Raw genomic sequence first — 13,829 nt, 5'->3', positions numbered from 1 at the left:
GTGTCCGTTAGACTACTAATGTCTTCCCCGTGAGCATCGCTGAATATTTCCCACACGGTTGTGCTGAAGCAGTCCTTTAAGGACTTCTCAGCCTCTCCAGACCATCTCTGAACCGTGCGGGTCACAGCTGGCTGCCTGCGGACCAAAGGTTTGTACACAGACTGGAGAGCCACCAGACTGTGATCAGCTTTGCCCCGCAGGGGGAGGGGCAGTGATGTGTATGCCTCCTTGGTGTTGGTATAGAAAAGGTCCAGTGTTTTATTGTCTCTGGTGTGGCAGGTGACATACTGTGTGAATGAAGGCAGAGAGGAGGAAGGGGATGATTGAAATCACCAGAGATGATTATCAGGGGTGCTGTGTTTGTCGTCTGCTCACTGCTGCAGTCAAGACATCACAGGCTGTGTCGCCGCTGGCAGCGGGGGGGAAGTAGACGGTCACCGCGATCACATGACTAAACTCTCGCGGGATGTAGAATGGCCTCATGCCAACAGATAGCAGCTTAATATCCCTGCTGCAAAGCTGCTCCTTAATCGTGATGTGCCCAGGATTACACCATCTATCTTTCACAAACACAGCCAGCCCTCCTCCTTTCCTCTCTCCACTCTCCAGCGTCCTGTCCGCGCGCATGATTTGGAAGCCGTCCAATTCTACGACCGCGTTCGGCGTTCGCGCTGTTAGCCACGACTCGGTGAATAGCATCAGGCTAGCCTCCCGGAAGTCCCTCTCAGGCCGGGTAAGCGCCGCTAGCTCGTCCATCTTGTTGGGGAGAGATCTAACATTCCCCATGATAACAGACGGGATGGTATCGTCTCCTCCTTTCCCGGCGTTTAAACCCCGCACGAGATCCCCGTCTCTTCCTCCTCAGCTCACGGGGGATATCGGGTCTCGCTCCCGGAGCCGGCGCAGGGTTAGCACGGAGTGCTAACAGCTGATTCCGGCTGTAAACAATGGGGGCACGGCTCTGAGCCAAGTCGCCGGACACGATCGCGCAAAAAATAGCCACCAGCAGCAGCAAGAATACCGCAGTTTGGGTGTCCATCGCTACGCAAGTTTAGACGATCAACTATATGAAAAAGGTATGAGGTAGAGTAATAGTAAGGAACAAAAACATACGAAAAGGCTCACCGGTGAGCCGGATCTGCTGTAGTGGGCTGCCACTCGCGCCATGCCGGAAGTCGAAATTCAAAAGTATTGGGACACCCAGAATTTCCATCCTCAGGTGTCCCTAATGAAGCTGCCATGTTATTGAAAAGTATTGGAACACATAATTGTCAGCCCCAGGTGTCCCTAATGAAGCGACCATGTTCAAAAGTATTGGGAAACCCAGAATTTTCATTCCCAGGTGTCTCTAATGAAGCGGCCATGTGGTTCAAAAGTATTGGGACACCCCGATTTTTCATCCCCAGGTGTCTTAATGAAGCGGCCATGTTGTTCAAAAGTATTGGGACACCCAGAATTTTCATCCCCAGGTGTGCCTAATGAAGCGGCCGTGTTGTTCAAAAGTATTGGGACACACAGAATTTTCATCCCCAGCTGTCCCTAATGAAGTGGTCATTTAAAAAAATATTGGGACACCCCGATTTCTCATCATCAGGTTCCTTCCTTCCCGAGATTCCTTGTTTTCTTCCTTCCTTGCTTCTTAGTGTCCTTTCTTCCTCATTTCTTCACCTCATCCTTTCCTTCCTACTACTTTGTTTTCTTACTTGGTTTTCTTTATTGCTTGTTTTCCTTGCAATCTTGGTTCCTTGCTTTATCCCTTCGTTTGATTCCATCATTCTTTGTTTTCCTTCTTTTTTCCCCTGACTTCCTTCTTTCATTGTTTCCTTACTTCCTATTGTCTTGTTTCCCTTCAGATTTTTTCAAGGTCATTCAACTTCATTCAAATTCATTCAACTTCATTCTAATTCATTCCAATGCATTCTCCGGTTTCCATTCAGCTTCCTTCGACTTCACACGCAATTTCTCCAGAAATTGCATTTTCTAGTTCCAATTTGAAATGTACGGCATTCATCTCATATTTCTTTTCACACACCCAAAATTCCTATTTCCCAAACATTCAACTCATTCACCCTTAAAAAACCCACAAAAATTCCACTATTAACCATTAATTTCCAGTGAAACATTCAACTTTTCACATTTACACCTTCCCAATTTCCACAAATTCAAGTCATTCAGCTCACATTCAGCTTTTCAACACCCCGAAAATTCCTACCTCCCACACATTCAACTCACTCACACTTAACAAACCCACAGAAATTCAACTATTCACCATTCATTTCCATTGGAACATTCAACTTTTCATTTATACCTTCCCAGTTTCCACAGATTGAAGTCATTCAACTCACATTCAGCTTTTCAACACCCCCAAAATTCCTACTTTCCACACATTCAACTCATTCACACTTAAAAAAACCCACAAAAATTCAACATTTCACATTCATTTCCATTGGAACGTTCAACTTTTCACATTTACACCTTCTCAATTTCCACAAATTCAAGTCATTCAACTCATTCAACTAACATTCAGCTTTTCAACACCCCCAAAATTCCTACTTTCCACACATTCAACTCATTCACACTTAAAAAACCCACAAAATTTCAACTATTCACCATTCATTTTCATTGGAACTTTCAACTTTTCACATTTACACCTTCCCAATTTCCACAAATTCAAGTCATTGAACTCATTCAACTCACATTCAGCTTTTCAAAACCCCCAAAATTCCTACTTTCCACACATTCAACTCATCCACACTTAAAAACCCACAAAAAATTACACTATTCACCATTCATTTCCATTGGAACGTTCAACTTTTCACATTTACACCTTCCCAATTGCCAAAAATTCAAGTCATTCAACTCACATTCAGCTTTTCAACACCCCCAAAATTCCTACTTCCCACACATTCAACTCATTCACACATAAAAAAGCCACACAATTTCACCATTCATTCAGTGGACCAGTGTTCTTGCCCGTTGGTCTCCCCAGTGCGGCGGCATCTTGGGCAGGTACATTAGGTAGACTGGGGATACTCACCCCGAGGTCTCCCCAATGCGGCGGCCATCTTGGAGGGGACCCACACTCAACAGGAAGTGACCCAAATGACCCGGACACGGACCGGAAGTGCCCCAAATGACCCGGAAATTCACAAGAAGTGACCCAAATGACCCGGAAATGAACCGGAAGTTATCTAAATGACCCGGAATTGAACCGGAAGTGACCCAAATGACCTGAAAATGACCAGAATGACCCAGAAATGACCCAAATGACCCGAAAATGAATCGGCAGTGACCCAAATGACCCAAAAATGAACCGGAAGTGACCCAAATGACCCGGAAATAAACCGGAAGTGACCCAGAAGTGACCCAAATGACCTGGTAGTGACCCGGAAGTTAAGTGTGTCCTTACTTCCTCTTTTCTTGCTCCCCTTCTGTTTTTTATGTCCTCAGTCCAGGCCATTGTACATCATTCAAGATCATTCAACTTCATTCAACTACATTCCACTTCATTTAGTAATATTAAACTTCATTCCACTTCATTCCACTTCGTTCATCTTCATTCATCTTCATTCAACTTCATTCAACTCACATTGGTTCAGCTTTTCAACACGCTGCAATTCATACTTGCCAAAAATTCAAATTATTTAACCTTAAAAAACCATTACACTCATCTTTCAGTCCCACTTCCACATTCAACATTTCAATTTTACAGCCTTCCAGTTAGGTCCTTGATGGTCTTGTGGTACACACGCTAAGTTGTGTGCAAGCAGCGTTGGATCGATTCTCCCTCATTCCCTAACATTCCTCAATTTTTCATAGAGTTCATTCAACTTCATCCCATTTTATTCAATTTTATTCAGTATCATTCAACTCTATTCAGTATCATTCAACTTTATTCAGTATCATTTAACTTTATTCAACTTCATTCCACTGTATTCAACTTCATTCAGTGTCCAACTTATTCAGTATCATTCAACTTTATTCCACTTTATTCAACTTCATTCAAACGCATTCCCCAGTTTCTTTTCAGCTTCCTTCGCCTTCACAAGCAATTTCTCCAGAAATTGCATTCTATAGTTGTGAGAAGGTGAAGGCCTTCACACGTATGTTATTCCTACACTTTAAACTTATTACTCTATTGTATTCGACCAGTTTTTCGGTGTGCGACTCCTTCCACATTTTTCACCCAATTGACTTCATTCAAGTTTCAACACATTCAGAAACTTCATGCCTTCAGGGGTAGTATTTTTCCCCCCAATATTTCCCATTTTTCACCCCCCAAAAAAACATTCATTTCCAACGGCATATTCAACATTTCCCATTTCCACCATTCCAATTTAAAATTCACAAGATTCAACTCATTCAACTCACATTGGTAAAGCTTTTCAACACACCCACAATTCATACTTCCCAAAAATTCGACTTATTCACCCGTAAAAAAACCCACAAAATTCCACCATTCATTCATATTCAACAATTCACATTTACATCAGTCCAATTTGAAATTGACAACATTCATCTCATTCAACTCATATTGGTCAAGCTTTTCAACACACCCCAAATTCGTATTTCGCACACATTCAACTCATTCACCCTGAAAAAACCCACAAAAATTCCACTATTGACCATTCATTTCCATTGGAACATTCAACCTTTCAAAGTAACACCTTCCCAATTTCCACAAATTCAAGTCATTCAACTCAATCACCTTACATTCACCTTTTCAACACCCCCAAAATTCCTACTTTCCACACATTCAACTCATTCACCCTAAAAAAACCACAAAAATTCCACCATTCACCATTCATCTCCATTGGCAGATTTAACTTTTCGCATTTACACCATTCCAATTTCCACAAATTCAAGTCATTCAGCTCACATTCAGCTTTTTAACACCCCGAAAATTACTACCTCCCACACATTCAACTCACTCACACTTAACAAACCCACAGAAATTCAACTATTCACCATTCATTTCCATTGGAGCATTCAACTTTTCACATTTATACCTTCCCAGTTTCCACAGATTGAAGTCATTCAACTCACATTCAGCTTTTCAACACCCCCAAAATTCCTACTTTCCACACATTCAACTCATTCACACTTAAAAAAACCCACAAAAATTCAACTATTCACCATTCATTTTCATTGAAACTTTCAACTTTTCACATTTACACCTTCCCAATTTCCACAAATTCAAGTCATTCAACTCATTCAACTAACATTCAGCTTTTCAACACCCCCAAAATTCCTACTTTCCACACATTCAACTCATTCACACTTAAAAAACCCACAAAATTTCAACTATTCACCATTCATTTTCATTGGAACTTTCAACTTTTCACATTTACACCTTCCCAATTTCCACAAATTCAAGTCATTGAGCTCATTCAACTCACATTCAGCTTTTCAAAACCCCCAAAATTCCTACTTTCCAGACTTTCAACCCATTCACACCTATAAAAAACACAAAAAAATCAACTATTCACCATTGATTTCCATTGGAACATTAAACTTTTCACATTTACACCTTCCCAATTTCCACAATTTCAAGTAATTCAACTCATTCAACTCACATTCAGCTTTTCAACACCCCCAAAATTCCTACTTCCCAAACATTCATCTCATTCACAATTAAAAAAAACACAGAAATTCATGTATTCACCATTCATCTCCAGTGGACCAGTGTTATTGACCCTTGGTCTTCCCAGTGCAGCAGCCATCTTGGACAGGGACATTAGCTAGACTGGGGATACTCACCCCGAGGTCTCCCCAGTGCGGCAGCCATCTTGGACAGGGACATTAGCTAGACTAGGGATACTCACCCCGAGGTCTCCCCGGTGCGGCGGCCATCTTGGACAGGGACATTCGCGAGACTGGAGATACTCCCCGAGGTCTCCCCAGTGCGGCGGCCATCTTGGGTAGGAACATTAGCTAGACTGGGGATACTCACCCCGAGGTCTCTCCAGTGTGGCGGCCATCTTGGGAAGGGACATTAGCTACACTGGGGATACTCACCCCGAGGTCTTGCCATTGCGGCGGCCATCTTGCACAGGGACATTAGCTAGACTGGGGAGACTCACCCCGAGGTCTCCCCAGTGCGGCGGCCATCTTGGACAGGGACATTAACTAGACTGGGGATAATCCCCTCGAGGTCTCCCCAGTGCGGCGGACATCTTGGACAGGGACATTAGCTAGACTGGGGATACTCACCCCCAGGTCTTCCCAGTGCGGCGGCCATCTTGGACAGGGACATTAGCTAGACTGGGGATACGCACCCGAAGGTCTCCCCAGTGCGGTGGCCATCTCAGACAGGGACATTTGCTAGAATGGGGATACTCACCCCGAGGTCTCCCCGGTGCGGCAGCCATCTTGGGCAGGGACATTAGCTAGACTGGGGATACTCACCCCGAGGTCTCCCCAGTGCGGCGGCCATCTTGGGCAGGGATATTAGCTACAACCATGATTCTCGCCACTCAGCCAGCCACAGTAAGGCGGCCATCTTACAGTATTGGAACACACAGAATTGTCATCCCAGGTGTCCCAAAGAAAGTGGCCATGTTGTTCAAAAGCATTGGGACAACAAGAATTTTCATCACCAGGTGTCCCTATTGAAGCGGCCATGTTGTTCAAAAGTATTGGGAGACCCCGATTTTTCATCCCCAGGTGTCCCTAATGAAGCGCCCATGTTGTTCAAAGTTATTGGGACACCCAAATTTTTCATCCCCAGGTGTCCCTAATGAAGCGACCATGTTGTTAAAAAGTATTGGGACACCTCGATTTTTCATCCCCAGGTGTCCCTAATGAAGTGGCCATACTGTTCAAAAGAATTGGGACACCCCGATTTTTCATCCCCAGGTGTCCCCAATAAAGCAGCCATTTTGTTCAAAAATATTGGGACACCATGATTTCTCATCCCCAGGTTCCTTCCTTTGTGAGATTCCTTGTTTCCTTCCTTCCTTCCTTGCTTCCTAGTGTCCTTTCTTCCTCATTTCTTCGCCTCATCCTTTCCTTCCTAGTATTTTGTATTCTTACTTTTTTTCTTTCTTGCCTGTTTTCTTTGCTATCCTGGTTCCTTGCTTCCTCCTTTCCTTTGATTCCATCATTCTTTGTTTTCCTTCTTTTTTTCCCTGACTTCCTTTTTTCATCGTTTCCTTACTTCCTCTTTTCTTGTTTCCCTTCTGACTTTTTTCAAGGTCATTCAACTTCATTCAACTTCTTTCCAATGCATTCCACGGTTTCCATTCAGCTTTCTTCGCCTTCACACGCAATTTCGCCAGAAATTGCGTTGCCTAGTTTATTGTATTGTTTCTAAAGTGCTTTGTTACAGCTCTAGCTGTTATGACATGCGCGATATAAATAAAATTGTATTGTATTGTATACATTTGTATATGAATTCAGAAGTCTGAACAGTGACCTATTTTACATCCACTGCATTGACATATTGACAATAAAGCAGTTACATTATAACACTCGACTCGCTTACTTCGTCTCCTTACATACATATGTCCCGCGACGTAATGCACGGACGTTTTTTTCATGGGGGGCGGGGGGGGGTAGATTTGGGTTGGGGGCAGACGTAAGGACGGAACAGCTTTAAAAGGACGGGGTCGGGGGCCATTACTTTTTATGAATAAGGACGGAGGGATGAGGCCGGAAGGGCACCCAGGTCACGGACGAAGGACAGAACGGCAAAAATGGGTGAAGTGCTATATAAACTGATGGAGCTACGAACCAGAACTACTTCCTCTTTTGTGTGCGCCAGATATCTTCGCGTACCTTGTGTGTAGTGTGAGTGCCTACACTTCGGAGCAATTTAAACATTATAAATCTTTAGCCTCTCATGTGCAATTTACACACTGGTAGATGCAGCACCTGATGATGATGAGGCGGCGAACAATAACAACACCATCATTCGGACTAAGTTATGTGCAGTATGTGTGCTTGTGAACCGTCCACTTAAGTTACACAAACAAATGTACTTATTTCTTTTTTACCAGTGTATGTGATTGTTGATCATTCCTTCCTTCCTTTTACCTCACTCACTGAGTGCATGCACGTATGTGACTAAAAGAGAGAAGGTAAGAGGATTCTAAACTTTATTTTTAACTTACCGCTATGAAAATGTACATAGCATACTGTCGCCAAAGATGGAAGGTTGTTTATGGTGAAAAGTTTTCATCTTAAAGCCGAAAACCAAACCATCCGACTTTGTTTTGACAATGTCCGAATCGAGGTTTCCCTTGGTCTTCCATCAAGCAAGAAACCTATAGAAACTCAGTCCGTTGTTAAATTTTCTTCCTTTGCGATCGTGGGTGGCATTGCTGCAACCCCTAACACAGTGCCCTCACCAGTTAAACTCCTCCACCTGAAGACACATCCTTTTAATGGCATTTGCATTGCATTGTATTGTAAGTCCGGTTTGACCACCCCTACAGGTGGAAGAAAAATACACATAACAACCGTACTGGTCTATAAGCCGCATGGTTCAAAACCTAGGAAAAACGCAGCGGCTTATAGTCCGGAAAATACGGTAAATGGTCAGAGATGATGACACTATATGGAAATCTATTGGGGACATGAAGCTAGTCAGCAATAATGTATAAATAAACAGCATCACATTTAAAGCCATAGGGTTCAAAGTGTGGAGAAAAAAGCAGAGGCTTAAAGTCTGGAAAGTACGGTACATTTCCAGGGGGGAAGCAACTGATGTTGTAAACAACATAACTAACCTATAGCCCCAGCCCCAAAGGTGTCATCGTTAAACTGGTCAATTTCATCTTCTTCTTCTTCTTCTTCTGCTAGTCCATCATCTTCCTCCTCCAGCGTACAGTCTTCATCCAGGGACTGAAAAATAAGACAGAGAAGAAAATCGCATTTGGATGTTGAAATCAGGTTTGAAACTGAGAATTTTGTTGGTTGGTTGTAATACTTTATCTATTAGAGAAATACCATATCTCAATGTGTTGGTTGTGCGCCATCAGTGAAAAATACAGTGCATATGCCAATCTCGTTAGACACATGTTCTTCAAAATGGGACTCGTCACAAGCAGTCAAGAAAAGAAATATGCATAAACAGTCTACAGTGACAGTCACAGTTACTTTGTAACAAAGGTCAATGTAATCCTTTACACCTGCAATAGTCAACACTGGATATTGAGCGAATTGTGAAGCCATTTCATGTGCTTTTAATACTTAAGTACAGTCACTTGTAATAGTTGTGCTGAGTGAATTAAAATGTTTTTGTTTTGATGGCCATTCCCCGGCCAATCCATCCTTGTTCCATTTTTTTTTCTGGTCCACTTTATTCAACTTTATTCAGTCTCATTTAACTTCATTCAGTATCATTCGATTTTATTCCACTATATTCAACTTCATTCAACATTATTCAACGTCATTCAGTATCATTCAACTTTATTTAGTATCAATTAATTCTATTCAACTTAATTCCAATGCATTGCACAGTTTCTTTTCAGCTTCCTTCGCCTTCACATGCAATTCCTCCAAAAAATTGCATTCTCTGGTTAAAATAGTGCTTCTCTTGTACTGACACGTTATTTTTACATATTCGATTGAAACAGTAAATAATAAATGCTGCCTGTGTGAAAGCCACATGTCAAAGCCCTTTAATTCTTTTGGAATTATGTTTCTCTCTGCTACAGGGGCTGAGATATTAATCATTTTGTAAGTGTTGAATTTCTGGGAGAACTTTAGGTTTTCAAGGGTAATTCCAAAGGCAACCTTAGGTTTTGGGGAGCTGTTGAGAAAGGCGTTTTAGGCCTTAATGGGTTAAAGCGTTTTAGAGTATAGACGCAAGTCTTAACTTAAACGAATACTTTACACATTTTGCCATTTTCAGCAGTAAAAAAATTCATATTTGGTCTATAATGAATTTGAGAACTTCATTTAGAGTTGCCCGCCCCATTATGAAAATAAATATTATTCACAATTATTCTGGTAATAATTGAAATCAAAATTATTCAATTATTCGATCTTTTTTTGGGTACAAAACAAGAAAATGTTTAAACAAAAAATATAAAGACAACATTTCTTTGAACCACTATTTTAATGTAAGTTCTTCTTGGACCAAACATAATTTATAAAATTACTTATTATAAATTTTTAAAAAGTGCAAATGTATAAATTCAAGTATGATTTCCTTGTGTAAAGAAACAGTGCATTGGATATAAATGCATATTAATAATCGTTTTTTTGCCAATTTTGTAATTGCGGAGTGTAATTACCATAATTAGGGCCCGAGCAGCGAACCGCTGCAAGGTCCCTATTGTTTTTGTAGGGATTATTATTATTATCATTATTAGGGCCCGAGCAGCGACCGCTGCGAGGTCCCTATTATTTTTGTAGGGATTATTATTATTATTATTATTATTATTAGGGCCTGAGCAGCGAAAGCTGCAAGGACCCCTATTGTTTTCGTAGAAATTCTTCTTCTTATTCTCCGTTAAGAATCACATTTTGAGGGACTAATCGTGAACGAAAACTCACCAAACTTTGCACACACAACGGGCCTGGCGAAAAATTTGATAATTTGAAGTCGGCATACTCGAGTACTCAAAAACGGGGTACCCAAGAACCCCTCGATTTTTTCGTCAAAAGAAAGTCCCGGTAAATTTGACCTACGTCTACGAAAAGTGGGGGGCACGTGTAGCACCGTCAGACCTACAACAATTCTTTGGTCCCCATGCCCGTACATGTACAGGCGTCTGCAGGGCCCCCAAGAGCCGCTCGATTTGTTTCATCAAAGGAAAGTCCTGGTATGTTTGACCTATGGCTATGAAAACTGAGAGGCACGTGTAGCACCCCCAGGCGTAAAAAAGGTATTTGGTACCCATGCCCTAACAAGTACAGGAAGTGAGTTATGAGTATTCTCCAGTAGAACATTAGCCCATTTGTGCACATTTACAGGGCTCATAAATATGACCCCTAGTCCGAGATCATTCACCCGATTGATTACAAATTTGGGTTGTACCATCTCAAAACATGGGACAATAGGGAAAAATATTTTACATTTTCGAAACACTATATGACGGGGGCTGAGCATCAAACTTTGCGTTTCATAATTCCTGCTCAACAAAGTATTCTGTGTTGTACATTTCACCTTCATCTATGAAAATTTGCCGATATATGTAACACCCTAACACCTACAAAATTGTCTTTGATAGCCATGTGTAAACCTTACAGTAAGTCAACCATTTTTAATTTCCTTTGGAATTGTCGCAACTCGTGACTTTCATAGTGGTCATATTTTAACGAACTCCTCCTAGAGCATTTATCCGATCGTCTTCAAACTTTGCATGCTTCATCTCAAGATGTTTCAGATGAAAAGTTATTAAATCTTTTTATTTCATTGAGCAGGAAAAGTTGTACTTTCAAATACTCAAATGAGTATTTGAAACTCCCACCTCCGGCAGAACTTTTCCCACGTCCCGGGGGAGGCGGGGGACATCAAGTCCGAGTGGACCATGTTTCGTGCCTCCATTGTTGAGGCGGCCGATTGGAGCTGTGGCCGCAAGGTGGTCGGTGCCTGTCGTGGCGGCAATCCCCTAACCCGCTGGTGGACACCAGCGGTAAGGGATGCTGTCCAGCTGAAGAAGGAGTCCTATCGGGCATTTTTGGCCTGAGGGACCCCGGAGGCAGCTGACAGGTACCGGCTGGCCAAGCGGAATGCAGCTCTGGCGGTTGCTGAGGCAAAAACTCGGGTGTGGGAGGAATTCGGGGAGGCCATGGAAAATGACTTCCGGGCGGCTTCGAGGAAATTCTGGTCCACCATCCGACGTCTCAGGAGAGGGAAGCAGTGCACCATTAACACTGTTTATAGTGGTGATGGGGTGCTGGTGACCTCAACTCGGGACGTTGTGGGTCGGTGGGGAGAATACTTCGAAGACCTCCTCAATTCCACAGACACGCCTTCCACTGAGGAAGCAGAGCCTGGAGACTCTGAGGTGGGCTCTCCTATCTCTGGGGTTGAAGTAACCGAGGTAGTCAAAAAGCTCCTCGTTGGCAAAGCCCCGGGGGTGAATGAGATCCGCCCGGAGTTCATAAAGGCTCTGGATGTTGAGGGGCTGTCATGGTTGACACGTCTCTACAACATCGTGTGGACATCGGGGACAGTGCCTCTGGATTGGCAGACCGGAGGGTGTGCTCCAATTACAGAGGGATCACACTCCTCAGCCTCCCCGTCAAGGTCTATTCATGGGTGCTGGAGAGGAGGGTCTGTCGGAAGGTCGAATCTCGGATTCAGGAGGAGCAATGTGGTTTTCGCCCCGGCCGCAGAACAGTGGACCAGCTCTACACCCTCAGCAGGGTCCTCGAGGGTGCATGGGAGTTCGCCCAACCAGTCTACATGTGTTTTGTGGACTTGGAGAAGGCGTTCGACCGTGTCCCTCGGGGAGTTCTGTGGGGGGGGGGTGCTTCGGGAGTACGGGGTACCGAGCCCCCTGATAAGGGCTGTCCGGTCCCTGTACCACTGATGTCAGAGTTTGGTCCGCAGTAAGTCCGATTCGTTTACAGTGAGGGTTGGACTCCGCCAAGGCTGCCCTTTGTCACCGATTCTGTTCATAACTTTTATGGACAGAATTTCTAGGTGCAGCCGAGGTGTCGAGGGGGTCCGGTTTGGTGGCCTCAGTATTGCATCTCTGCTTTTTTGCAGATGATGTGGTACTGTTGGCTTATTCAAGCCGCGATCTCCAACTCTCGCTGGAGCGGTTCGCAGCCGAGTGTGAAACGGTCGGAATGAAAATCAGCACCTCCAAATCTGAGACCATGGTCCTCAGTCGGAAAAGGGTGGCATGCCCTCTCCGGGTCGGGGATGGGATTCTGCCCAAAGTGGAGGAGTTCAAGTATCTTGGGGTCTTGTTCACGAGTGAGGGTAAGATGGAACGGGAGATCGACAGGTGGATCGGTGCAGCGTCTGCTGTTAAGCGGACCCTGTATCGGTCTGTTGTGGTGAAGAAGGAGCTCAGCCGAAAAGCGAAGCTCTCAATTTACCGGTCGATCTACGTTCCTACTCTCACCTATGGTCATGAGCTGTGGGTCATGATCAAAAGAACAAGATCTCAGATACAAGCGACCGAAATGGGTTTCCTTCGCAGGGTGTCCGGGCTCTCCCTTAGAGATAGGGTGAGAAGTTCGGCTATCCGGGAGGGACTCAGAGTCGAGCCGCTGATCCTCCGCATTGAGAGGAGCCAGTTGAGGTGGCTCGGACATCTGATAAGGATGCCCCCTGGACGCCTCCCTGGTGAGGTGTTCCGGGCATGTCCCACCGGCAGGAGACTCCGAGGACGACCCAGAACACGCTGGAGAGACTATGTCTCCCGGCTTGCCTGGGAACGCCTTGGGATCCTTCCGGAAGAGCTGGAAGATGTTGTTGGGGAGAGGGAAGTCTGGGCTTCCCTGCTGAAGCTGCTGCCTCCACAACCCGACTTCGGATAAGCGGGAGATAATGGATGGATGGATAACATTTGATCAAAGTCGAAGCCTGAAGACATCTCCGAACTTATTTTTCATCGTATTGGTAGCGCCACCTACTGGCTAAAGGAAGTACATGCTTTATTATTTTATCTTTTTCTCCTCACAAGTTAACCAGGTTGACCTCAGAATTGCTCGGAAGACTCTGTAGATCTTCCTGATGTTAAAATACTATATTTGTGATTTTTCGTTAAAAGCTACCGCCATGGCAACGGGCTGTTCGCAAATAAAACTATGCTGATTTTAATGGTCTAAAAATGCATGAAATCTCACGAAACTTTGCACACACATCAGGCCTGGTGAAATCATCTTTTTTTTTGTTTTACGTCGCAATTGTTTAA

General features: G+C 43.8%; 1 protein-coding gene across 4 annotated transcripts in view; it reads right to left on the bottom strand.

The window, feature by feature from the left end:
- Positions 1–13,829, bottom strand: part of patl1 (PAT1 homolog 1, processing body mRNA decay factor) — a 167,978-nt gene that overhangs the window by 139,534 nt on the left and 14,615 nt on the right. For all 4 annotated transcript variants that reach the window (XM_086032429.1, XM_086032430.1, XM_086032432.1 and 1 more), the window contains exon 2: positions 8,733–8,847. In XM_086032429.1, the coding sequence (XP_085888555.1) occupies positions 8,733–8,847 (115 nt within the window). The remainder of the gene's footprint in view (positions 1–8,732; positions 8,848–13,829) is intronic.

Source organism: Filicampus tigris, chromosome 6, assembly GCF_054856515.1.
Source record: "Filicampus tigris isolate MCC_2025a chromosome 6, RoL_Ftig_1.0, whole genome shotgun sequence".
Classification (NCBI taxonomy): domain Eukaryota; kingdom Metazoa; phylum Chordata; class Actinopteri; order Syngnathiformes; family Syngnathidae; genus Filicampus; species Filicampus tigris.
Note: the sequence above shows the minus strand (reverse complement) of the source record. Positions and strands in the feature narration are given on the sequence as shown.